This window comes from Quercus robur, chromosome 12 (assembly GCF_932294415.1).
Source record: "Quercus robur chromosome 12, dhQueRobu3.1, whole genome shotgun sequence".
NCBI classification, from domain to species: Eukaryota; Viridiplantae; Streptophyta; class Magnoliopsida; order Fagales; family Fagaceae; genus Quercus; species Quercus robur.
The window spans coordinates 27,582,624-27,610,181 of NC_065545.1; the positions used below are offsets into that span (position 1 = coordinate 27,582,624).

At 36.4% G+C, this 27,558-nt stretch overlaps 2 protein-coding genes across 4 annotated transcripts; one reads left to right on the plus strand and one right to left on the minus strand.

Annotated features, from left to right (window-relative positions):
- Nucleotides 1-6,310: 6,310 nt before the first annotated feature.
- On the minus strand, nucleotides 6,311-12,024 carry LOC126709256 (probable DEAD-box ATP-dependent RNA helicase 48). Of its 2 annotated transcripts, XM_050409405.1 has the most exons (10): nucleotides 10,850-12,020; nucleotides 10,476-10,582; nucleotides 9,740-9,795; nucleotides 9,429-9,653; nucleotides 9,058-9,264; nucleotides 8,857-8,943; nucleotides 8,517-8,612; nucleotides 8,190-8,405; nucleotides 7,351-7,533; nucleotides 6,311-6,767 (listed from the first exon to the last, which is right to left on the minus strand). In XM_050409405.1, exons 1-10 carry the CDS (start codon nucleotides 11,911-11,913, stop codon nucleotides 6,537-6,539), a joined length of 2,472 nt encoding a protein of 823 aa, XP_050265362.1. In that variant the 5' UTR covers nucleotides 11,914-12,020; the 3' UTR covers nucleotides 6,311-6,536. The 2 variants fall into 2 exon arrangements, with proteins under 2 accessions (XP_050265362.1, XP_050265363.1); XM_050409406.1 differs by lacking the exon at nucleotides 7,351-7,533 and having other exon boundaries at nucleotides 10,850-12,024.
- Nucleotides 12,025-13,748: 1,724 nt separating this feature from the next.
- LOC126710470 (uncharacterized) lies at nucleotides 13,749-23,468 on the plus strand. 2 transcript variants are annotated; one of them, XM_050410937.1, is made up of 8 exons: nucleotides 13,749-14,032; nucleotides 14,942-15,085; nucleotides 15,186-15,287; nucleotides 16,461-16,586; nucleotides 18,114-18,209; nucleotides 18,447-18,593; nucleotides 21,222-21,285; nucleotides 21,419-23,468. In XM_050410937.1, exons 1-8 carry the CDS (start codon nucleotides 13,949-13,951, stop codon nucleotides 23,161-23,163), a joined length of 2,508 nt encoding a protein of 835 aa, XP_050266894.1. In that variant the 5' UTR covers nucleotides 13,749-13,948; the 3' UTR covers nucleotides 23,164-23,468. The 2 variants fall into 2 exon arrangements, with proteins under 2 accessions (XP_050266894.1, XP_050266895.1); XM_050410938.1 differs by lacking the exon at nucleotides 18,447-18,593.
- The last annotated feature ends 4,090 nt before the right edge of the window (nucleotides 23,469-27,558 follow it).

The following is a 27,558-nucleotide window of genomic DNA, read 5'->3' on the forward strand; positions in this document are numbered from 1 at the left end:
TTGTGTGATGTGTGTAGGTGTATGATGAGTCCCACATCGGATATTTACCAGATAAATCTGGGCTTTATTAACAACTACAAGAAGCCTCAATTGTGATTAGTCATTTTGAGGTATAGTGCATATGTGGCTAGCGCTTTTCCTTGGGTCGTTACATATGGTATCAGAGCTGGCTTGGTAACCCCATTTGGGCTCGGAGACACTACCCCCAAAGTGGACCCTAACGAGGACGTTTGGGATTTAAGTGGGGGAGATTGTGATGCCTTAATTTGATTGATTGTGTGATGTGTGTAGGTGTGTGATGAGTCCCACATTGGGTATTTACTGGGTTGAACTAGGTTTCATTAACAATTACAAGGAGCCTCAATTGTGACTAGTCCTTTTGAGGTATAGCGCAGATGTGACTAGTGTTTTTCTTTGGGTCGTTATAGTATATGAGATATGAAATTGCATAATTGTGATACTAATTCATAAACTGCTTTTTTATGATGATTGTATATGAGACATGAGGCTGGAATATTTGTGATATTAATTCATAAACTACTTTTTTGGCTTCTCATGTATTTGTGTGGTAGTGTAAATAATTTTCATGATGCTGAAATACGTTGAATCAAACCAAAAAAGCATTGAGATATGAGGCTTCTCATGTAAGCATTTTATGAATTAATATCACAAAGCTTTATGCATACATTAATAACCAAAGTAACATTAGAGCATTCTCATCAGGTGTGCCAAATGCCAAATATTTGGCATTTGGCACACCAAACACCAAAGCAGCCCCTTATGAGGTGTGCTAAATGTCTCAAAATTATGAGACATGCTACAGTACGCTCTCAAATATGAGAGCGTATAGATAGAAATGCTATAATTCTTTTAATTATTTTATTTACTTTTCTTTCTCCTCCCAACACATATCTCTCACCTTCTATAACACAGCTCTCTCTCTCTCCTCTCTGGTCTCCATCTCTCCGTTGCTCCCTATTTCTTTCTCACTTTCATTTTTTTTATCTCTCACTCTTTTCCTCTCTCTCTGCATTTCGGTATTATCGCCGCAGATCCGACCTACCTTTGCGCCTCTTCCTCTCTCTCTCTTTCTCTTTTTTTTTTTTCCTGTCATTATCTCTCTCTCTCTTTCTTTTCATGTCACGAAGAAGAAAGCGATTCCGATATGAAGAAGAGCTTGTTGATTGAAGCTCGCCAATCTAAACCTCTGCTCGCTCAAAGGCAGTCGTCGATCTTTGCTCGTCGTCCTCCACAGCTCTCACCGCTGATGGTTGGTTGAGTTTGGTCATTGATTGATCTATTGGGTTGGGGTTTTATTGAAGATTTTGAGTTTTTTTTTTTTTTTTTAAATTTTTTTTTAAATTTTGTTGAGGTTTTTGGATTTGGAATTTGTTGGAGGATCCGGTGATTGTGGTTGTAGTTTATGGCAGTGGTTGTAGCAATGGTTGTTGTTGTGGCGGTGGTTGTAGCGGTGGCTGTTGGTTCTTGGGTGGTGGCAACTACCATTGGCTGTGCATTTGTATATTTGCTGGGTTTTGGGTAAGTATATTATTTTAATGTGTAGTAAATATTATTTTAATGTATAGAATTAAAGAATAAAACATCTGATAAATGGGATATTGTAAAAGGATATGTTAAAATGATAAAGTAGGTTTTTGGTGTGTCAAAATGACATTTTTTATGAGAAAGCTGATGAGAATGCTCTTAGAGTAGTTGATTCCTTTCTCTGTGGAAAAGCCAATTTAAGTTGTTAGAGTTTTCCCTTAAATCGATTGGTAATATGATTGATCCTATCCTCAATTGCTCATTTTCTAGGCTACTCCAATCCACACCAACCATTATTATACCTTCTCAATGTCTTACAGAGGACCTCCAAATAGCACTTTCACACAAAATTCATTGTAAAAATATTATGGGCTTTATAAAGATTTAGAAAACAAATAGTATCTATATTTTTTAATAAATTCAGATTTAAAATAAGTATTTTGGACAAAATGGCCTTATGCCCTTTTCGAGCAAATTAATTAGTTTTATACCCTCTTTCCCAAACTAAGTAAGGAAATGCCCTTCTTTTAAAACTCGATTTACGATAAATCGAGTTAGGCCCTATAGCGGCGTTTTAAGGAGCCTACAATGATGTTTTTTAAGACCTATAGTGACTTTTTTAACTCGACCTCAATGAAATCGAGTTATAGGTAAAAAAATTGCCTATAACTCGATTTCATTGAAGTCGAGTTAAAAAACGTTACTATAGGTCTTAAAAAGGTCACTATAGGCTCATTAAAACGCCACTATAAGGCTTCAGAATTATTTTTTTTCTAACTCGGTTTATCATAAATATAGTTTTAAAAGAGGGGTATTTCCCTACTTAGTTTGGGAAATGGGGTATAAAGCTAATTAATTTGCCCGAAAAGGGTAAAAGCCCATTTTGTCCTAAGTATTTTCAACCAAAACTTGTATATTCTTATTCTCAAGTATGTGCATTGAACTTTCTCAAAAAAAAAAAAAAAAAAGTATGTGCATTGAAATGAATTAAATGGATTGAAATGAACTGAAGTTGATCAAAATAAATCAAAATACTACAAGAGTATAGTAACAATAAATGTTACCATTTAGTTTTTAAATATTATATAGATGAATATGTTCCATGAATAACTCATGGAAATAACTCTTTTTGGGCTCCTCTAGTGTCGACTCCATACGAAGGTGCATTTGGCATGTTAGATGAGGTGCATAGTTATAGACCACCGAAAAATCCAAACCGGAGGAAACAATATAGCAGGTAAAAGTTCACACTAATTGAGACATGACAGGAAAGCAGAAACAAATTGAGGCACCTTGTTCCCACCAAACAACGTAGATCGTTATTAAAGGCTATAAGTAATAAATCATCCAGCAGGCAGAGGGAAACATTGTCACTTATTTTTATGGGTCCCGTTAATGTGTGCCCTAAGCCACTTATATTTGGAAATATTTTCTTAGAAATTGAAAAAATATTGACAATTTTTTCAATTTTCAAGAAAATATTTTCAAAAATTGATGGTTTAATGTGTGCCCTTAGGACACATATTAGTAAAATCATATTTTTATAGACTATAGGATCCTGAAGTTGAAATATAGGGACATGAAGAATGACAGAAGTATCCAAAATGGATGCTCAATGAAAAATACAGAAATATTATTTATTTCATGCACTTAAATGTTCACCATTTAGAATAATTGAGTAATACACAGTTATTCAGGCTTTTCTCTATAACCAAGAGACTCAGATAACAAGTTTGACTTGAAGAGATAATGCCTAGTCAAGAAACATCGTTAGTGAAAATTGTAGTTCAGAGTCTTCTGGCCCCCTTAGTTAAATATGCAGTAAAATTATTAGTAAATTACCTATTTATCTCAATTATGTGATTCACGAGATTATTATTACTAACCACAAGTACTCAACAACTCACCAAATCATAAAGTAATACACACAAGATTTGGTGACAAATTGGGAAACCGATTAGGAACCTCTTCATAGGAAAACCAGGAAATTTACTATAAAATAACAAGTTTACAAGCTGGGAATAGAACTTTTCTGACTAGACTCTACAATCAAAGAGAAAACCTTTGTGCACAACAGCTTCAAAATCTCTGAACTTTTTTATATGGATCCCTACAAATAATACATCTGCTTCATTAAAAAAAAACCTCCAAGGCACGTTCTTGAAGATTTAATCTATCATAAACTCACTAGAAAAAAAAAAAAAAAAAACTCTGTTGTTTCAAGCACCCAAGAACTTTGATCACAAGCACATCTAATAAGCTAGCACGGTTTTCTCATGAGAGCACAAGAGAAGGAGGCATGGATTTTTCTCTCAATAGCTGTGGCCCTTCTATGGGTCTCTAACTCAATGAAAATCTTGTTTAATGTACTCTATATAGATTCTCTAAGTAGGGTTTTGAATGACAGCTGCAACTAAGAATAAACAAAATCAAGATTATGGTTTCCGAGATCTTGCTCCAACCGATCCTCGAGCAAGGGGTCTGTGTACTAGCATGAGCAAGTTTTCATCTCGCCTGAGCAAGTTCTTATGCTGCTCGAGCGAGCTTCATCATCTCACAATTAGTCGAGCATAACAAAATTTCACACTAAATATAAAAACATCAAGACTTGAATTTGATGAAAAGAAAATGTTATGAAATGACAAACCTAACAATTAACTTTTCCTGCACAACGTAGGACCTAATACAAAAGCAATAAACCAAGGAAGTAGGAAGAGAGAGCATGACATCATGGTTCTATTTAGCTTTATAACACAGCTCTACGGCCCAGCCTATGCAAACAAAGCCTGGAAGGAGATTACTTCACTTTCTCTACACACTAAAAGTCATGCTGATGGTGTCCAATCTGCTTGTGATGGTGCATCCAGCATGTAAAAGTATGATAAATCGAAGTTCTTTCTATACGTAATTTTTCTCATGACATTTCAAATTCTATTTTCATTTGGTGATGTTTGCAATTAACAAATTCATAACATCACAGTCATCTAAACTGATAAACTAGATCAAATGAAGAAATATTTATATATATATATATATATATAAATATATCTTTCTTCATTTAGGTGACGTTTTCAAAGATAATAACCATTTTAAGAAATCTGAATCTCATGTAATGAATTTCTATCCAAAGAACTCAAGAATTTACTTTTACGAAGATTTAAGACCATATTGTCGAAATTATAAGAATGAAAGAGAAAAGCAATAACTAAGTCTACTAGTCTAGTAATAATGTACTACGCTGAATGATGGGGTGACAGTCTTATAGTGAAGTTGACTGATGGAATAAATCTTCTGAAACCAATTGCCCTAAAAAATGCCAAATACAAATAGAGAAGAAAATCATGGTCATGTCCTTTTAAGGACATCACAACATTTACGTGTATGAACTAAATAAATTAAGGGCTACTCCATCCACCAATTCCACTTATGCCTATTTAATTTCCACCATTTATTTTGCTATGGCATTTGTGTATATGGATATATGTAATTGAGTGTGTAAAATAGATACTATCCTTTTTTGAATACGACGTACACTTTAAATATGTAACATATCTAAGGATAAAGTCAATGTCAAAACTCATAATACTAAATGATTTTGATTTTATATATATATAAAAAACTGAGTGTGTACCATGTGTATGAAGTGAGTGTATGCAATAAGTTGAATAAGAGATTTGAGATTCAATCTCTGTCTATACCCAAAATTGATTGGTGTTTTGGTATGATGATAAAGATTATCACGAATGGATGCCATAGATTGAAAGTTGAAACTCTTTAAAAAAAAAAAAAAAGTGAGTGTATATAATTGACATTTCTCTTATACTATATACTATCAGTGGCTGATCTCTGGAGTTTTGAGAACGATAAGACTGCCCCCATTTATTTTGATTTCGTGACTGCTAAAGATCACAGGGGCACTGAAAAAAGAATGAATGTTCAAACCCATACACAAGGACAAAAGAGTCACCGAAGGACGGGATATGTAGACGCTTGGGTTTTCAAAATAAGATAATCGTCAAAAAGAAGAAATGGTCCTCACGATTTGAAATTTAATTAGAAGCTAGTCCATTCATCACATAGATGCAGTGATACAATGATTTTCTTTTGATCTTGATTAATATACAATGTTCAATGTTATTATGGAAAATAGGGTAAATACACTTCAAACCATATGTTTTAAGGATGGCTTCAAATTTAATCCTATATTTCCAGAAGTCTCAAACTAAGCCCCTAAGTTTAAAATATTAGAAATTAAACAGTATTTGCGGTCATAGGTGAGTTGCAGGTCCTGTATTTTGCCATATTGGGCCTATTTCCAAGCCTAAATACTTCAGTATTTCACTTTTGCAAATTCCATCTTTACATTAGTACTTCCAAATTGAAGAAAAAAAAAACCTTGTTTTCCAGATAATGAGTGAATCACCACTGGGCAAAAAGCTCCCGAGTGAGCTCAGACTAGAAAACAAAATTAAAGTCAACTGAATCTGTAGCATATAAATAGACCGTACAACAAAGTGAAAATTTGATGCATCATGCATGATAGCCACAAGCTGGCTCTCAAGTTTTTTCAAATTCAAGATTTTGAGTGATTCAATATTTCAGATAAGTTACTGATGCTTTATATAATTCCCTTTCAGAGCATTGTTCCTGTCCAAGTTACTAATAATAAAGCATGCATTATTTGCTGACGATAGCAATCACACAAAAATCCATCCTAAATGTTAATTAGCGTAGTCCAACGTGGTCTAGGAGATAGGAAGACACATAAGAACCAAGACATTGCACCAAAATAAAACAAAGCTTGTGGATCATAATCACCTTGTTGCTTACAAATATCTACACAAGAAATATATTGGTTTTGGTATATATTTTGAGCTATGCCATGGGTTTTCGGGGAATTGCAACCTAATGAAGAGAGAAAGACAGAGATTTGGGAGGGGGGGAAAAAGACAAACTGTTATGCCAGATATTACCGGGAAGCTTTTGAGACATTACTTCCTAATTCTGATGCCAGGGATGTCTTTCAAGCCCATTTTAAGAGCTGTCTTCCTGAAGAGGGCAGGAGGTTTCTGTAAACCAATTGACTGACAAAATTGATTGGCTAATTTGACAAGAGTGGTTTTATCCCTGCCAATTTCCCTGATTGAGTTATAATAGCCAAGCCAAGCATGATATGCAGATTCTTTTACACTAGTATCAATCTTTGCCAATGAATCTTCCATCTGCAAGTTAAACAGATCCCAAACATTACATTTAGGAATAGAAGTTGGAAATCATCACTTCAAACTAAAAGCCTATAACCTAGCACCACACACTTCACAAACATCATAACGGTGAAGTCATAGAAGTTGGGAATCATCACTTGAAATTGGAATGGAAAATATAAGTTTAAGTTCCTGCCATCTATGGAGCTAGATGCTGTGCATCCTGCATCCACAGTGGCCATATATTCCATAAATCTGAAATGTAGCAGGGGCTAAGCCATAAAGCATAAAAAATTGCTGGAATACGATTTGATGACACATAGCTCAATGAACTTCAGCATGTAAATTACAAATACTCCAAAAGAGAGGACGACCCAAGTTCCAAACTAGTGACTTCTGCTTCATAAGTCCCTAAGTGACAGCACTACCCTTGGATGCTTGTAAACAACAACAACAATAACAATAACTACATTACCATTTATAAGGATGTTTTGTTATAATTACATTTCACATTATATATGACTAATAATCTAGTTCAATCCAGTATGAATAGATAAGTATGGAAAATGCCACTAAATCAAGCCTTGAGTTGGTTACTAACCTTTAGCTTTATGTTTGGATCTAAATGCGGTAAAGGAACTTTCTCAAGAGGCAGGTCTCTAATTTCATCTAAAAAATATTCTTCCCATGGTGCCAGCAACAATATGCCTTCCCCTTCTTTGCCTTCCCGTCCAGTTCTTCCAAGGCGATGTATATACTGTTCTCGGTCAGAAGGAATTCCTATCTGGTAACAATCAGACCTTCACATTAGCTTCCCTCAGTAAAAGGTAACAGGAAAAATTAATAGTTCCATGGGCCTATTTGACATCTACTTCAACATTAAATGACCATAAACATCTTATAATTTTCCATGTTGCTCTTTATCCATCCAGATGATTTCCAGATTTAATTACAGATAACTGCAACAGGACATTTGCTGACACTGAATGAGTAAATTTATTATCGCAGCAAAAAATAAGACTAAAATGTTTTGATCAAGTCCATGTGCTTCTAATAGAAATAAATTTGAATTTTTATTCTTTTCCTTTTGATAATGATTATTCTTTCTGTTTGATGAAGAGAAAGTAGACTAACTCAAATTCTATACAGAACAAAGCTGGGCATATTGAATATTGTACAAAGAATTGAGATATTACCATAATCATTAAAAATAAGAGAATGCAAACTCGAGCTCATTGGCACCCCAAGTATATTAGTTAGAACGCACATGCCTTGTTTTCCCAATATCATTCTTCCGCAGAATGTAAATATACACATTATTTTCGGATGCGCATATCTATTAAGGGGCAAAGAAGTTGCTAAGGGATGCAAAGTCAATAATACATTTGAGGTTGCATACATATGCAGATCATGAATTAATATCTCAAGCTTTATGCATACCTGAGTGACCAATGTAACATCAGGGTAATTCATTCCACGTGCTGAAACATCAGATGAAACAAGAATCAGTCGTTTGGATTCCCTGAACTCATCAGATATGCGAGTTCGGTAAAGTTGAGGCTTTCTTGAATGTAGCTCCCTAACATTCATTTTCATTTCCCGGAGAAATAGACACATGAGAGATGTTACCATCCCAGTCGTACAAAAGACAATAACCTGAATGCAAAGAAGTGATTTAAGCCTTGAGAAGCAGTTCAATTTCCCTTAAAAAGTGAGGACATACATACTAAGAAAAGGAAAAGAAGAAGCTACAAATCAAATTCTTACCTTGTAGTCGGGTGTTTGTGAGACATGTTCCTTCAAGAGATGGTGCACTATTTGAAAATGTAATTCATGGGAAGCAATCAGACAAGACTGCCTAATCTGCATTTAGCAAACCAAAATGAGCATTAAAGCTTGTTGCTTCCCATGTCTGGCTTAGAAACAACCATAACATCCATTACTAAACAATTTACAAGAGTTGTATGCACCTAAAGGAACATCAAGACAGAATCAAATAAAATAGTGTCTACCACAATGGTATTAAATATTTTTATTGATAAGGACAATGGTACTAGTTCAAGAGCGCTAGTAATTTTCTTTTCTGATTACCAGAATAATAATATACCTTAGCAGGAGTTTCTACACAACCAAGACCCACTGTATCAATAAAAGCATGTTCTCTTCTCAAAACAAGTTGAGATATTCGGCGAACCTGCATAATTGTGGTCCACAATGTAAAAATTTTAGTTGTTTCATACAGAAAAATATAAACTGCCAAAAGTTAAATGGTTTTAGAACTTGAGATGAAAGAACAAGAGAATGTAACCTCTTTTGGGACAGTTGCAGAAAACAGCAAAGACTGTCTCTGACGAGGCAAGCAATCAACAATTTTTTCCATGTCCTTCCGGAATCCCAGGTCTAATAAGTGATCGGCTTCATCAAGTACAAGCATCTTCAATCCCATCAAACGCAAGGACAAGCTGGACTTGTTTTCAATGTGATCTAACAACCTACCTGGAGTTGCCACTATTATCTGCAAAAAGTTCAAACAAAAAACAGGAAATCATTATTCATCTTGCACTAATGTTGTAAGACACAAAAACAGGAGCATTTGAATGTTTGTAATTTAATTTTTCACTCTCTTAGTAACCATGCTCCAAGAGCACAAAATTCAACATGCATAACATGTAAGTATACCTGGCATGGATCTGATTCTAGGCGCCTCTGGTCATCTTTGAAACGTGTACCCCCAACTAGTGTTTGCACACATACGCCATCGTGGTACTTTAGCATAGCATTTGCTTCTGCAGCAAGCTGACTTGCCAGTTCTCTTGTGGGGCAGAGAATAAGAACATAAATTGGAGGCACCCGTTGAATGGTACTATTACTTGAAGCTTTTAGAACTGTTTCAATAGCAGGAAGCTGTTTGTGTTTAACAACAGCAGTTGATGGGGAAAAAAACAATTACTCACAAAATTCACAACAATATAAAGGAATCAGTGATGTACCAAAAAAGCTGCACTTTTGCCTGTACCAGTTTTAGCTTTGACCAAAGCATCCTTGCCTGCACCCACAATATAATGGAAACCATCAATTATAATCTTGCTTCTAGAATCAATAAAATAAATAAATAAATAAACATGTTTAGGCAATACATACTGACTCAGACTGTAGCTACAAGAACATAACACTTTTGCATGGAATTAGCATTCAAGCACGACAACTAATCAGGTAAATATCAATAAACCATCTTAAAGATGAATGCATCAGAAACAAGGATAATAAAGACGAACTACACGTGCTGTGAGATCCAAATGGGACCCAGATGGATCCCACAAATTGAATGGTCTGGTTTTCAGCAACTCGAGGAAATTTTAGAATACTGGAAATATGAACCCTCAAAATGCATGAATGCATCATAGAGATCTACCATATGAATGTAGCACTGTCAGAATCCAGAGAAAAGCTAATGAGTTCATAGGAGATTTAATGGCTGTATGATTTTCATTTATATCTAGGAGGATGTGATAATTAATTTTGGCATGTTTGACACTGCAAAACATGATATCAATTGTAAAAACATGACTACATGGTAATTGAGAGTTTTGAAGCCTACCACACACACAGTTTCACACGCATCCCATGCATCTTGAACCCACAAAGTCACATACTAAGCAATTGGTAAAGTAAACATAAAAACGGACGCAAAATACAACCAAAAGGGCAATGAAGCAGCCAGCATACCCTCAAGGCAAGCAGATAGAGTAGCCTCCTGTACTCGTGTCATTTGAACATACCCAGCAGCAGAGAGTGCCTTGACTGTCAATGGAGATATACCACACTCATCAAATCTGGATAAACAAAAACCCACAAAATAACCAATTAACACAAAGAAATTCTCTAAATTCAAAACCATATTAACTATACATCCAAAACTAAAGCTATCATTTTACACACTCCACAATGAATGCTAGGAATCAGTCACAAATGAAAAGTGAACAAACGAAGTCATTATCTCATAATTTACACTTTCTAACATTTATTTAGCAACCAAACATACAAAGCATACAGGTATCAAAACTCCCAATTCTTGTACGAAAACCAAAAAAGCCTTATACCTTTTTTGACTAAGAATTGATTCCTCCCCTCTCTTCTTCTCTCCTCCATTCTCCTCCACCAAACTCTTCTTGCTAAGCTGATGCCTTATCAACTCAACCTGAAGCGGAAAATTAACCTCCTCCTCCAAAGACTGAAGCGGCACCCGTTTCTTTATCTTCACATCATACTTCCCCAAAGAAGCACTACTCCCCACCTTCCTCACTCCTCTCTCTCTCCCTTTCCCTCTCATTATTCCCTCATTCTCTTCCTCCTCTCCTCCACCAACACTAAGCCTTGGCCACCTTGAACTCCCCGCAAAATACTTCACCGACTCTCCCTCGAAATCCGAATTCTCCTCCTTAGAGAGCCTTGGCCTTTGACCCGAAATTTTCGGGATTTTTTCCGAATCCGTATCTCTCCGATTTCCCGCCAAATTTCGGGCAAAGGGCTTCGGCGATTCGTTTAATGGACCGTAATCCTCGTCATTGTCCTCGCTCTCTGAGCTCTCATTTCGCCGAAATCTTCTCCAGCTTTGCCCCGAATAATTCCTTCTATTTACGTAACTGCCACTCGGATTTGTGAAATCCACATTTTCCCGCCCTTCTGGGATCAGCTTCCTCAAGTCGATCGGCGATCGGATTGATCCTCGCCGCCCGCTCGGTCCGACAAATCCTGGCCGTTCATTCGTTCCCCTCGGCGGTGGCGACTTTAAAGGTCCATCGTCTTCGTTCCACAAGTCTTCAGCTCCTTCTTTCATGAAGCGACTGGCTAGAGCTTTAATGTGGTCAGTGGGGCTCATTGGGCCGTGACTCATTGACGGGTCCGGGTTCGAATACGGGTCAGGCTTGCCGGCGAGTTTGGCCCGGACTTGTGAGCGGATTCGTGCCTGGTAGAGCTGCTTCTCTTGCTCGAGAAGTCGCTTCTCTTTCTCTCTAGCTCGTTTCTCGTGCATGCGCTTCCATTGCCACTTGTTTACGCCGCCGGGGAAGGTCCGAGGCCCGCCGCCCATGTCTCGAGTGAAGATGAGATTGCAGAGGAGCTTCGAGAGAGCTCTGGGACGTTCTAGAAGGATCGAAGGGGACATGGGTTTGTGTGAGAAATGATTGATTCGTGAAATGGGGTTTGAATTTTTGAATATTTGGAGATAGAGAAAGTGAGGGGTCTAGGGTTTAAGGAGGAGGAAGAAGATGATGGGTTTTAGGGTTTAAGGAGACTTGCAGTTGAGAATATGGGCTTTTATTGGGCCCAAAAGGCCTTGAGTTTCTTTGTGACTCAGATTTCAGGCCCTTGCTAAAATTCAAACCCGGATGGGTGATGGTTTATGTGGGGGAAGAGAAAAGGGTGTTTTTCGTCCTATTACCAAAATTAGAAGCAATTTACATGTCTCGTATCCTAAGGAAATATCCAAGTTTGATAAATCTCCTCACTTTCAACTATGCATAGTAAGGAAAAAAAACCTGCCTAGTATGCAATAAATATGCTTTTAGTGGTTAACATTTTAGAGTAATTCTTAAACACTTCTAGAGTACGGAAAATGATGTTCCCTCCTCTCATATTCATAATGGGATCTACTCATTAAATTCATAGTAGGATCCACCATGAATGTGAAAGGAGGGAACATCATTTCTTCGTATTCCGAAAATACCTAAGAATTTTCCAACATCTTAGGATTATATTAAAAGATTCCTATTATAGTAATAGATTTCTTCATGTAATAAATTGATGGTGTAAAATGAACAGTTACACACACTACATGCACCCCTCATAATAACCAATGCATATTATTTTTGCTCCATAAAGTATCACATCACATTACACGTATCCCTTATAATAGTCAATGCGTAGTATTTTCGCTCCATACAGTATCACATTCATAGTGTATGGAGCCCCACACATAGGGCTGTAGCCATGCTTGGACTGGACCCCCATTTAAAAGATACTAGTTTATATACAGTCACTAATTTTAACAATTTGATTCAATAAAAATATACTTGACCCACCTTAACAATATCATTTGTCCTTTCAATGGCGACAAAAAAAATTTATAAAACTAAAATCAACAACAAAATTAACAAGCCCAAAAAAAATTACCCAACAACAAAAATTATCAATAACAAAACTAAAAAAAAAATTCAATAACAAATTTTACTCAAAACAAATAACCTAACCCTTTAAAAAAATTTAAACAAAATAACTTTCCCTTTAAAAAAATTTAAACAAAATAACTTTCCCTTACCTAGCAATAGATGCATGTCAAATTCCCTTTTTTTTATAAATAATTGGATTGTAATGTATTAAAAAAGCAATGATTTTATGTCTTTATTGATAATATGTTAATACTAAATGAATGTTTATTTGAAATTCTATAATGATTTTTTTTTATATATATACTTTTGCCCTCATGATTGTGATGTTGTATAAAACGGAAACATAATAAACTTTTACAAGAAAAAAAAAAGATCATTTTAATTTGATATAAATATTTGTAGGGAAAAACTAAGGGCTAAAAAACACTTAAAAAAAGATTTAAACGAGAAAATTACAACTGAGTTTATAGATAATGAGGGTCATTTAAATTACAAGATTGTTGAGACGTTGAAAATAGGTAAAATAAATATGTCTATATTGTTTATCCAAAAAAAAAAGTCTATATTAGATAAACAATAAAAAAAAGGAAAAAGGAAAGTGAACCTACTATTGTTGACCCGCGAAACTCTCAACACCCAACTCAATCCAATCCCAAACTCCAATATTTGACCAAGTTATTATTCTTCACCAAGGGCTCTTTAACTGTAGTAGTAGACTAGACTCCTGAGCTTTGCCTTCTTTCTTATAATTCATAATCATTCTCTTAACAACACGTGGCCTTTTCTTCACACTCATTGCGGTCCAATTAATTTAATACTACTACTATACCATCTCTCTCTCTCTCTCTCTCTCTCTCTCTCATGTTATTACTCCTTCCCATTTCACTATCTCTCTCACTCTCCCAACCCATTTTCACGAACCTGAAAAAACCTCAAACCACTCACTGACTTTTTCCATCCAAGATACTCATCGTCGGAGAAAACCCTCAGATTCCCCTCCACTTTTCACCGGAGGCCTTATATTCCGGCGACATGGTGGCCCGGAACTCCTCCGATTGGCTTCCTTCCGGCTGGACCGTCGACCTCAAAGTCCAAAAATCCGGTCGCGAAATTAGGGTAATCTCTTACATTTCAGCTTAATTTTGGGATTTTCTTTCGCACTTAATTTGTATGATATGTAGCTTTTGTAGCTGTATATGCAGATTCAAGTGCAGTTATACTCACAGCATATGAACTTAAAGACGAGGATATTAGCTTCTGAATGATCAAATATTTGTGTTTTTTATTGCTAATATTTGTTACTGTTAGACCTAATGTTATTTTAGTATGGTGGTATGGAATATAGTGCTTTGCCATCTTTTAAATAATTTTTTTTTAATTTAATTTTTAGGGATTGCATGTAGCTTAGAGCATTATTTAGGACATAATTAGAGGGTTTTTTTTTAAAAAAAAAATAATAATAATAATTAGAGTTTTTTAGGACATATACTAATTGTGGGCCATAGTGTATGTGTTAATTTAGGGGATAAAGCTGTTTCTGAATTTGGATTTTGGGTTAAATTAACCAATTAATGATGATCATAGTCTGGTTATTCAATTACATGAGATAGATATATTGTTAGTTGCTAGTTGCATGGCATAGAAAATCCAGACATGCACACGTACACATTCACGCGATTGGTAGGAAGTGGAGACCCTAATTACCGTGGAAGCTTTCTTTAGCGGCGTGTCACTTGATTTCATATCAGTTATGGTTGTTCGCATCTTGTTAGAAGCTGCTACCTTGCATATAGTATGGCTACCAGAAACTGACTAAAAATGGTAGACATTTCATTATGATTACCATGTTTGGACATGATCTTATAGAACCATCATGTACAAATTAATGTCTCTACACTAGTAATTCAAGTTATAGTCTTGTGAATCATTACCATGTTTGGACAAAAGAAAGATTAAGAACAGCAGAAGCAATTATCTGGTCATAGGGCTGCACTAATGCTTATGATATTTATTTTTCTTTTATAGTCATACAAGAATTTGGAAACTGGGCAGAAGTTCTTCTCCAAAGAAGATGTTCTAAACTATATAAAATCCAGAAGAAGTGACAGTGGAAAGCCTCAACCAACTAATAGACGCATCAAAAGGCACTCTAAAGTCAGTTCTAAGACAGTAAGTATGAAATTTGAACATCCTATCTTCACCGACCATTTACCGCTCCAATTTGCCTATGTGTAGTCAATGATATATATTTTTTTCATCATTTTAACAGATTGTGGTAAAAACAAATGAACATCCTGACTGGTTACCTAATGATTGGAATGTGGAGGTTAGGACCCGTCACAGTGGTTCAAAAATTGGAGCAAAATACAAGGTATGATATACATTTATTGGGTGATCTTCTTGTATATTCATTGAAAGGAATTTTTCCAATTTATATTTAACACTCCCCCCACGCCATGGTTATACGTGTTCTGTTGGGGAATTCCAGGTTTTCCACTAATAATGATTTAGCTGTTAGTCTGGAGTGCATGACTACTGTCTGATGACTGGCATGACACATGAGATGCTAGTGATTTTTGATGCTCTGAAATTACTATCTTTGGTATTTAAATACAAAATTAGTGGAATTTTTTCCTTTATGTCACCTTTGTGTTGGTTGTAATGGGAACTTCTAGGCTGCTGCTAATAATGTACTCATTTCCTTTCTCTTTTTTATGTATATTGGTCTCTTGTAGACTTTTAATATCACTTCAATTGGAAACTTTTAACATTTTATACCTTCTATTTCCTGCTGTGTTATTTATTCTTATGAATTGAACAAGATGATTACATGACATACAAAAATCAAGGTATGATTAGTTCCTGTTTTAAAATAGGTATAAACTGAGACCCGTTAGGGTGCAATCTAGTGGTTGGAGGCTAGAGATGAGATGTAGACCTAGATATCCTGGGCTCAATCCCCATTAAGAGTTACCCTGGATTACCTAATACACGGTTTTGGTAGGTGGGGTCATGTATCTGTGGTTTATTCTGCAAGGGTGGGTCCAAAGGGCCCTGTCTAGGTGAGGTTCCACGTCATCAACAAAAAAAAAAAAGGTTTAAACTGAGTTCTAGGAAATGTCCTCTAGCTTGTTTTGATAATTGCTTATAGAAAAGCTGGATTCTTGATTGTGACACAATTACATACTCTTTGATGTGGGAAGCTGGGAACTAAATTATATCTCATGTCATGATTCTTGTTGTGTTACATTGTACTAAGTTTCCTCCTTAACACTGTTTTGTTCAATCCCCATTCTCTTAAAAAAATACAATATTTTTCTTGTTCTATCAAACAACTTTATCGTTTGATTTTTGACTGTAGAAATTTAATTGTTTGATTAGAGGGGAAAAAATTGGTCCTTCTAATGATATGAAAATACTCTTCAGTTAATATAGTGAAAATGATTACATATTAAGAAAATTATGGACTTAGATTTATATTTTGCCCACCAACATAATGCATTTATTATTGTTATTATTTTTTATGACTGTATTCTTGTTGCAGTGTTACATTGATCCCTTGGCTGGATGTAGATTCTATTCCAAGCCAGAGGTATTGCGATATCTCAAAACTATAAAGCGCAAAACCTCTACGTCCAATAAGAGGAAGACAGATAATGGCATATCTTCGGTGAGCAAAGTTTATTCTTTTAAACTTTATTATTCTTTCTTGTATTAAAAAAATAAAATAAAATAAAAATTTATTATTCTTTAAATTAATTGTCTTTTTTTTGGGTGTCCCCCCCCCCCCCCTTTAGTTTAATTAATGGACTTTTGGCTCTCTCTCTCTCTCTCTCTCTCTCTCTCAGTAACAATGAATTTTCAAATTTGGATAGTTTTTGTACCTTATAAGGTTATAAAGTTATTTCATGTTTAGTAATAGATAATAGGGGCATTTTTCCTCAGTTTTGGTTTTTTTTTTTTAATGGATAAGATATCAGAAAATTTGTGAATACAAAAGTCACAACCAACTGAAAGATACAAGAATAAAAAGTATAACTAAGCAAATATGCTTGGTGAAACCCTATAACAAAATTTGTATGATCTCAGAAAAGCTGGGCAGCAGAGCCCAATGGAAAATATAATCCAAACTCAGTTTAAAGTTTAAACATCAAACCACCAAAAAACAAAACATTCTCATGAAGAGAATTATATGGCTTTCTTGTGAGCTTCCACTGTATTTTCCTCTTGTCTTTTCCAGGAGGTCTCTCTCCAGTTCTTGTCAGCTAATCCAGAATATTTCTGCTTAATTTGACTACTTTGTAATAACAAATATGTTCAATAACTCCAGAAAATACATGCAGAAAGCAGAATTGAGATTAAATTTGTATTTTCTTGTTAGCCTCTTGCTGCCTGGATTCCTCTGGACCCTGGTTTGTTTTTGGAGTTGATTGGAAAGTTATCTTGAATTGGGTTGCCTTCTGCATCTTTAAATCTAGTAATTTGGTTTTCCCCGCTCCTGATGGAAGTTTTGGTGTGAAAGAAACTGTTTTGGTGATACACAAAAGCAAGCCAACATAACTTCTTCATTGTCATAACTTATGGATCAATATCAGATCATCAAGATGAAAGTCAACCTGCCAAAAAGCTAACTACTGTTATCACCGAACCTTTAACTCCTTACTGCAAGGATTTTAGGTGTGGGACAGTGGAGATCTTACCACAGAACTTCTCTCACTTCTCTGAATAACTACCAGTGACTCAGGAAACCTCTCATAAAATATGTTATACAACTACATAGAATCTCTATTTTTTCAATTTCTATGGAGTTACAGTAGAAGAAACTGACCACAAAACAATATGTTAAGACAACAAACGGAAGCAGATGGTTGATGCTTGGTAAAATTTTGATAAACTTTGGTGATTGAATATTAATCTTGGAGATGAAACATTTCCCAAGGCATTCCTTTGCACCCTCATGGGTGGCTCAATACATCAAAAGTAAAAAGCTTTGTTTCATATCTGGAGAAAAGTCAATAATCATTTATGCACCATTAGTGAGAAACATTTGTTCCATAATATACTGAAGTAATGGTATAATTTTGTTTTGTACACATGGATTATGTTTGTGCCATTAGTTTTATCAGATATACATCTACTTATAAGATAAAATAAAAGTTTTATCAGATATACATCTAATAACTAAAGTATTATGTAGGTTGCGGTTGAGAAGCATAAGGTGGAGGATTTACCACGTGGGTGGATAAAGGAAATCAAGATTAAAAAGAATGCACATGGAATTAGAAGGGACCCGGTATGGAATTTGTTATGCTACTGTTTGATCCAGTTGCAGTGCTTTTCTTCCCCCTCCCCTCTCTTCCTTCTTCACACCTGCACACACATAAAGACAAGTGTGTATCTATGCCAAATGTGCACCCTATCTAGTGTAGACAGTTGTCAATTATGTGCAATTTATTTAACGAGTTATGTTTTAATGTTTTCAAAATATTATCACTATATATGAAATTTGATTGGTACCTACTTGCTACAGTATTACACAGATCCCAAAAGTGGATATGTTTTCCGCTCCAAAAAGGATGTTTTGCGCTATCTAGAAAGTGGAGAGATTAGTAGACATGCATTGAAACCAAAGAAAAGTTGCATTAACAATGCAGAGTTGATTAACAGTGAAATATCAGTAAGTCTGCACCTTATTTGGTGCTTCAGTAAATGAATACTGTGTTGTGCTGTTTTCAGCATTATTGTTCTCTCTGTCATTCCTTCTTTCCTTTGACAGTAAACATGCCCAGTTACCTTCATGTACTAAGTTATCAGTATTAGTATGCATACTATGTCTAAAAATTTTGAATTAATATTCATATTCTGTAAGTTTTCAGGATGTTAGAAAGGGATGATGCCCCGTGTTTACTTAGAAAAGAAAAATACCATTGACCAAAATAAGTTTGAAATATGACTAATGTAACTAAAATTTTTGTAGTAGAAATCTAAAAGGTATTCTTTTATGGTAATACTGAACTAGCAAACATGGAAATGCCATAAAGAGGTCAGGAGCATTTCAAATCAAACCATAGAAGACTTATCAGGGAAAAAATCAAACCAGAGAAGACTAAGAGTAAACTGAATTGAACATTGAATTTCATAGCTAATGTTCTGATACACATTACTTGTAGCTTATTTATTGATGTGCTGCTGAAATTTAAGGACAGATGATACCCAATGATTGCATTTAATAGCTGAATCTGTAACATTATAACATTGGATAAAATTTTAGTTTCATATAAACTATAGAAAATGAAGGGTGAAAAAACCATCTTTACACTTAGAAACAGGAGGAATACAATGTATGTAAAACTTCTTTCTCCATCTTCAAAATTTTTACTACAATTTGGTTAAAGAATCAGAATTTCAAAAAGAATCATATATATGTATATGGACAAGCATTATTGTCATACACACCTTAGGCATTTGGTGTCAAATTTTCATTTTACGGTATTTTTCAAACAAAAACTGAGCCAAGAAGCTCTAAGTCAAATGGTTCTGCCTTCCATTGAAATAATGAGGCAGATGATGAGATCATGGGTTCAAGACTTTTTAAGTGCATATGTAGCTTACCCATAAAAATTCAAACAATAATTGAGATCAAGTTTGATGGATCTAAAATAGTATAATACATCATTACATAACACCATTGCACCTATGCATCCAATATTTGGTTAGCAAACCCTTCCTAAGTGGTTGAAGCTGATGCTGTTGCTTCAAATAACGTTTACAAAAGTAACAAGTAATGTATTAAGGTTGCCAGATCATGCCATTATTTAATTTATGCAATGAATTCCCCCATATTTTAACTCAATTTTATATGAAATTCTTAAAACTTGTCATATAACACCTTACAATGCTCAGTTTTATAACCTACCAATAATAATATGTTTCTCAAACAACGAGACAACATACTAATTATCATTGATTAACGACCACTTCCAGTCCCAAAAAGAATAACAACCTCTTTTCTTCCTTAAGGCTGTGCAAAAACTATATGCATTACCATTTTCCATTTTTACTGTATTATTCTTTGAACAACTCTCCATTCATCCTGTGTAAAACTAATCTCTAATTCTTTCTTTGTTTTAAATTGAGGCTGCATTTGTTACACCTGAAAATATTAGGTGTTTGGTTTGATTGCAAATGCTGGTCAACTTGAAAATATCTTCAGGTTGACTGAAAATTTTGGGCATTTTACCATAAATCATTTTAAATCCCTATTTTCAGTCCAAGCGCCCTCTCTCTACAGTTAGATCAAAAGCCTAGACCAAACCCTTCTTTCTTTCTCTCTCTCTCTCCAACAGCGGCTCTAGGGGGCCCACAGAGACAACCAGGCAAACGGCAACTCATGAGGTTGATGGTGGTGGCATGTGAAGCGGCCCAGCAAAGTTACGGCTGAAATCTTGGTGACGACACAGCAACTATACTGACAGCAAGGTTGTGTCAGCAATGTACTTTGGGTTCGCTGGTGTGATGGGCTTCAGTTGTGGGGTTTTGGGTGATCAAGCTTGGGATCTGCAGCATCTGAAATCCTGATCTCACCCTCTCTCTCTCTCTCTCTCTTTCTCATTATTCATTTCAAATTATAACTTCTCTTTTTTACTATTATTCTTTTTTTCTTTTTTTTCGATTGTTTGTGTTGTAATATGTTTATTTTTTATCTGTTGGGGAGCAAAGAAAACTTGAGAAAGTAGTTGAAAATATGTTTTCCAAAGCATTTTTCAAGAATGCAACCAAACACTTGAAAATATTTCTTTTCTGGGAAATATTTTTTACAGTCGGAAATTATTTTCAGGTGAAACAAATGGAGCCTTCTTTTGTGCTTTTAGATTTTGTTCTTTGGTATCATCACAGGTTCAATTTCAAGCATGCCAACTTTATATCCTCATAGCAAATGATGGAAAAACCATCCATGTAGTAAACAGTTGGCTCACCTCTAATGCATCCTCTTTTACCTGCCTCCACAAACACCAATGGTTATTTGCCAAAGTTCCGTTATTAAAAATATTCTGAATACTAAAATCCCCCAAATCAAGCCTGATTCTCATAGAATGCAACTATAACCATGTAGATATGGCTACTATCTTGGGAAATCATATTTATTGGATGCTAACAATCTTATAAAACCACACACACAAAATCTTGGAAAATCATACTGGGTTTGTTAGACTTTTCCATTATTTTTTGCAGTTGCAACATTACTAGGGAGGATGATTTATGTTTATAATTTTGTTTTCTTCTTTTCTTTTTGCCCATTTTATAGCCATCATCTGCAGCTAAAAGGCAGAAATTAAATCACCCAGCAACCAGACGGAGGCTTTTTGCAGGTGAGAGGTCATAGATGATGAACAATTCTCATAGCATGATTGTCCAAATATATTAGTCAGTCCAAGTCAGAGTGGTCCAATAATGAATCAATTATTTCTAAGCTGCATTGCTTTCTGTTAAATTTTACTGCAGGTAAGGGTAGTTCTGCTCTATCATTAGAAGGTAAGGGAACTTCTGCTCTATCAAAAAAAGGTAAGGGAACTTCAGCTCTATCAAAAAAAGGTAAGGGAAGTTCTGATAAGAGCAGCTTAGAAGCAGCTGAAGGCAAGAGCACAAACAGAGGGCAAGGAAATAAAGTATCTGCTGAACAGGAAGATGCTTTTGCTCCCACAACTCAGATTGTCCAAGACAAGAATTTGATAGGGAACACAAATGAGTTCGCTGAAATCAAGGAAAATTCAAATCCGGGCAGGTCAGCATTGCCTAAAGCTAATGGATCCCAGAGAAAAGGTCAACCAGAAAGTCTCCCTGCTAAATCTGAGCCTGTTTTAACTCCTACAGCTAATACCCTGCAAGAGAAGAATGGCTTTGAGAATGTGAAGGAAAAGAGAAGCACTAGGAAAAATCTGATTAACTCGAGCAAATCCAGGAAGAAGAAAGAGTTTAATTTGCCTTTTCGGTCTTCGAAACGACTTGCTGGGCTTGAACCTGAGCAGATTGTCAACTCAGTTTCCAGTCACCAAGCTTTTCAAGTTTCAAGTACGAAGTTTGGTGAAAGTGGAACCAGTCCAGATGCATGTTTGGCCACAAATAGTTTGTCAAATGAAGCATCTCAGCAGTTCAAGGATGAGCAAGGAACAATGAATGCACCTCAATCTTCTCTGGACATGAATGATGGATTACATGGAGAGCCATCAGAAAAGAGCAAAGAGCCTCATAAAAAAAACCAAGCTGCTAACATAGAGCAACTGGAGATGCTGGAAACTGAAAAAGTGGATGAGGAGAAACTAGAAGAACAGTGCTGTTTGGTTGAGAATTCTTGGTCAGACCCATGCCTAGAATTTGCAATCAAGACTCTTACAGGTGCATTACCACTGGAGAGCACTTCTAATGATGGGCATGTTTTGATGCCTTCAGCTGACATCCCACAAATAGAAAACTCCCTTGAGGATGGAATAAAAAAGAGCAGCAATAGAAAAACTCAGGTCAACTTGAAGAAATCCATGAATAAGAAAGAGCTTAACTTGCCTTGTCGGTCTTCAAAACGAGTTTCTGGATTTGAACTTGAGATAATGGCAAACACCATTTCCAGTGAACAAGCTCTTCAAAATACAAGTAGAGAGACTTGTGAAAGTGAAGCCACTGTACCTTTGGTTTTGGCAGATGGAGCATCTCAGCAGCTTGAGGCTGGACTTCACATGGAGTTTGCACATCATGCTTCTACCATCATAGACACTCCATTACTTGGAGATTCATCAAACAAGAGCGAAAAGACTCCTGCAGTTGAAGTCCAAGTTGTTCCTGAAGAGCAACTGCAGTTGCCTGAAACTGAAATAATGCCAGAACCACAGGAGCTACCCTTTCCCTTCAGTGATTCTTGGTCTGACCCATGCCTAGAATTTGCATTCAAGACTCTCACAGGTGCAATACCTGTGGAAGATAATTTGGCACAAGGATACTTCCAGGAAGAACTTGACATCTCTCACACGAGGAGGGATAGTGGTTTGGCATTGCCAGATTTTGGCTCACACAACTTTTTCCAAAATGATATTACTTCTCATTTTGATCTACCAGAAAAATCTGAGACAGGACATCAACCATCCATGAGTTCTTCACTCTCTACCCCAGGAACTGTGAGCTTGCCGAGTTGCAGTGGAATTGGTTCTCAGCCTTGCTTGGAGGGCAATAAGGACCTTCATGGAAAGGTTAACTCTTAGAAAAAAAGATACCTACTTCGTTGGGGTAATCAGCAGTACTCTACTTTTTGAATCCCAGCGAAGTGCCCCTCGCAATTTGTCTTTTGTAATGTTTGTAATTAGACCAAGATGGTCTGTTTTATATGCTTAGAAGATCTAGGAGCCATAAAAAAGAAAGAAAGAATTTGAGTCACTCTTAACTGTTGTAAGAATTTTTCTTTCGTTTTTTTTCTTTGGGCCAAATGATCATCAGGTTATTAACTCATTATTTAAATGTTACTGACAAATTCTGAATCTGAATGAAAATTAGAGTGTGTTTGAATATTGTTTATTTTGCTGAAACTTAAAAAAGACACCTACTTTGTTGGGGTAATCAGCAGTACTCTACTTTTTGAATCCAAAGTACTCTTTGAATCCCAGTGAAGTGCCCACGATGGTCGTTTTATATGCTTAGAAGATCTAGGAGCCATAAAAAAGAAAGAAAGAATTTGAGTCACTCTTTAACTGTTGTAAGAATTTTTCTTTCGTTTTTTTCTTTGGGCCAAATGGATCATCGGGTTATTAACTTATTATTCAAATGTAATTGACAAATTCTGAATCTGAATAAGAATTAGGATGTATATAGATACCACTTATTTTGTTGAAACTTAAAAATTATTGCTGAAAGTTCTGTAGATAAAGGTAAAAGTTGAAATAATAGTATAATGAAGCTAATGAATAGTGTTAAAAAGTGCCATGGACTTATGAATAGTAATAAAAATAAGCTACATAATGAGATAATTTTAATTTTTAATCCTTATCTAAATGCACACTTAGGCACCTAATTTGAACACCTAGCAACTATGCTGTCTATGGTTCCAAACACAGAGCTCACTAGGACACAATCAAGTTATTAAAATAAATATTGACCAAAGTTATATGAATGTGAAAGGGTTACAAAATGAGCACATTGGCGTCCCATGTTAACATCAATAGAGCTGAGTTATTCGTGACTTCAGCTCCGTCGTTCATATTCCAGTGCATTTTGAAGGTATGTTGGATAGACCAAGACAATTGTAATTCTAGTACACAAGGACAGTTCATTCACAATTTGATCGTAATTGGCTTGGAGTAAAGGCGATTTTTGCAATTGTAATAGCTTCGTGTAATGCATTTAGCAAGAGATTTATGCATTTATTTAATCTATAATTTGCCTAGCTGCAAGATTTGAACCTCACACTGAGCTTACCCATCTAGATGCATCCACCACCATATGCTTACATGGGTTCAATTAGCCATCTAAAAAATCTTTATTTCGTGGGTTCTAATTTGTTCTGTTAACGTGTATTAGGGTATGTGGGCTTTAGGCCCACCTTGTTTACTTGTATAGCACACTTACTTGTACTGCACACTCTGCCTCCTATATAAAGGCACTTATGTATATTCTATTACTTGAGAAATACAATACAATCATTCAGTATTTCTAACATAGTATCAGAGCGAGTCTTAATCTTGTAGATCCATTTACAACCAACCACAGATTTCCCAGGGGGGAGAGTCACCAAATCCCAAGTATGATTTTTAGATAATGCATCAAGTTCCTCTTTCATTGCAATTTGCCACAAAGGGTCAGTGGAAGCCTCACGATAGGTGTGAGGCTCATGTAGTGTAGCAAGAGCAATGTAACAATGATAATCAAGTAAATGTGTAGGAATGGATCTTACCCGAGTTGAGTGACGAGGTGGAATGTCTTGTGCAAGATCTTCAGGCGGAGCAGAAGCAGGGGACCCAAGCTCAAGGTTGGGTAGCTCGTCTTCAACCTGTGCATCTTCCACCTGTTCATTAAAAGGTGAACTAGGAAAGGGATCAAAGGTATCTGGTGGTTGGACAGAAAAGTCTATAGGAGGATTAGGAGCAACTACAGGAGGATCAGGAGCAGTTACAGAAGGAATATGTGCCTCATCTGGAATATGTGCCTCATCGGTCAGTAAACCTTTTCCGTGCCCTCTCCTGACTATTCCATCGTCGTCAGAGGTGCAAAGGTTGAATCTACATCGCCAGAAGCTCGATCACCGCCACCAAGATCACTGCTTCCGTCGAATCTTCCACACCGGATCTCCGATTAAGACATAAGACCTATCATCGGGTAGATTTTCAACCGATCTATACAAAGCCGCCGGAATCACCACCATCTGACCATTCACGCGCTTCCACTCGCCGGTCAAAAATTCCGCAACTTGTCCACGCGCCTCACGCACTACCAGTGTTGCTCCGATCAACTCACCACCGCCTTCATCAGAATCGTCTTTCTCCAATCTACATAACCGGAGAAAAATCGGCCTGATCGGAATCCCAACGCGCTCTCACACGCCGACCAAAGTTCCGGTGAGATTGACTCACGCGCTCCACGCGCCGATTTACACCTGCTGACGTCATCGCTGACGTCATCATCCACGTCAGCCCTAGCTGAGGTCTTCAGCTTACGTCATCCTGCTTACGTCATCACAATGTTGACCGTTGACTTTGACTTTGACCGTTGACTTTTCTCAAGGTTGACCTTTTGCAGTCCAAGTGCTCCTTATCCAGTTTTTCGCGTAGATTTCATTTTTGCAGTCCATTTCTGCATATTTTGCTTCTAAATGAAAAATAAGGACAGTTCTTCTTCTTGTTGCAATAATCGTCGCCGACAATCTAGCAAACGTTTTTGCAATTTTTGCAAATGTTTTGGCCACAATATTGAGACTTGCTATCATCGCAACAAATCAGCTGTGTCAATTTCCGCTGCTACTATTGCTAACACTGAGAGTTTCCAACCAATGGCTCCTATCTCTGCACAGTCTAAGTCTTCAGGACGCACTTTCACCATGTCCACAGATGACGTTAAAAATATCATCGCCAATGTCATTCGTATGGTTGGTAATGCATCTTATTCCTCTTCTCTCTCAACTTTATCTGGTATGTCTCTTTCCTCTTGGCTTATGGATTCTGTTTGTTACAATCACATGACTCCTCACTCGTCCTTATTTTCTGAACTTAAACCTGCACCACATCCTCTTAATATTCACACAGCAAATGGTTTCACTATGTCTGGTCATAATATAGGTTCCGTTTCGACCTCCAATCTCTCGGTTCCTGGTGTCTTTAATGTTCCTGACCTTTCTTACAATTTATTTTCTGTGGGACAATTAGCTGAGTTAGGTTATCGCATTATCTTTGATTATTCTGGGTGTATTGTGCAGGATCCAAGGACGGGACAAGAGCTTGGGGCCGGTCCTAGAGTTGGGCGTATGTTTCCTGTGGACAACCTTCGTCTTCCACTTGTTGCTCCTGTTTCTGTTGTTGTAGCTACTGCAGTTTCTTCTACTCCTTCCCTTGCACTTTGGCATGCTCGACTTGGTCATGCATTTTCCTCTCAAGTACAACAATTGGCTTCTAGAGGTTTGTTAGGTTCAGTGTCTATAGAAAATTTTGATTGTGTTTCATGTCAGTTAGGAAAACAACCAGTTTTACCTTTCAATACTAGTGAATCAATATCCACTGATATCTTTGACCTTATTCATTCTGATGTTTGGGAGTCTTCCTCTGTCTCTAGTATTGGTGGATCTCGATCTTTTGTTGTCTTTGTTGATAATTACTCTCGCTATAGCTAGATTTTTAATATGAAACATCGTTCTGAGTTATTGCAAATATATTCTAATTTTGCAAAAATGGTTGAAACTCAATTTTCCAAACGTATCAAAATTTTTCGATCTGATAATGCTCTTGAGTACACTCAATATGCTTTCCAAGCTGTTTTGCATTCCTATGGCACTATTCATCAACTAACTTGTCCAGATACCTCTCAGCAAAATGGTAGAGCCGAACGAAAACTTCGTCATATTCTTGACACTGTTCGTGCTCTTCTTCTCTCTGCCAAAGTTCCTGCTCCTTTTTGGGGTGAAGCTGCCCTTGATGCTGTTCATGCTATTAATCGCATTCCAAGTCCTGTTATTCAAAATTAAACTCCATATGAGCGCCTTTTTGGGTCACCTCCAGATTATCACCACCTTCGCTCCTTCGGTTCTGCTTGTTTCGTTCTTCTTCAGCCACATGAGCATAACAAACTTGAGCCTCGGTCAAGGCTTTGTTGTTTTCTTGGCTACGGCGAAACTCAAAAGGGGTATCGGTGTTATGATCCTATTTCTCATCGTCTTCGTATCTCCCGCAATGTTGTCTTTTGGGAACATCGCTCCTTTGTCGAGCTTTCTCACTTCCGTGCCTCATTGTCTTCCTCCTCTGTTTTAGATCTTTTTCCAGATGAGGTACATATTCCTTCTGTAACTGCTCCTGATCCTCCTATAGTTGCTCCTGATCCTCCTATAGACTTTTCTGTCTAACTACCAGATACCTTTGATCCCTTTCCTAGTTCACCTTTTAATGAACAGGTGGAAGATGCAC

Excerpts from the sequence above, each read along its gene's own strand:
- LOC126709256 (XM_050409405.1), bottom strand. The coding sequence starts at position 11,913 with ATGTCCCCTTCGATCCTTCTAGAACGTCCCAGAGCTCTCTCGAAGCTC. Across the intron at positions 9,796-10,475 it reads TCTATCTGCTTGCCTTGAGG|GCAAGGATGCTTTGGTCAAA; the intron begins GTATGCTGGCTG and ends TTGTGGGTGCAG. Across the intron at positions 8,406-8,516 it reads CACAAACACCCGACTACAAG|GTTATTGTCTTTTGTACGAC; the intron begins GTAAGAATTTGA and ends CTTTGCATTCAG.
- LOC126710470 (XM_050410937.1), top strand. The coding sequence starts at position 13,949 with ATGGTGGCCCGGAACTCCTCCGATTGGCTTCCTTCCGGCTGGACCGTC. Across the intron at positions 14,033-14,941 it reads AATCCGGTCGCGAAATTAGG|TCATACAAGAATTTGGAAAC; the intron begins GTAATCTCTTAC and ends TTTCTTTTATAG. Across the intron at positions 18,594-21,221 it reads TGATTAACAGTGAAATATCA|CCATCATCTGCAGCTAAAAG; the intron begins GTAAGTCTGCAC and ends CCCATTTTATAG.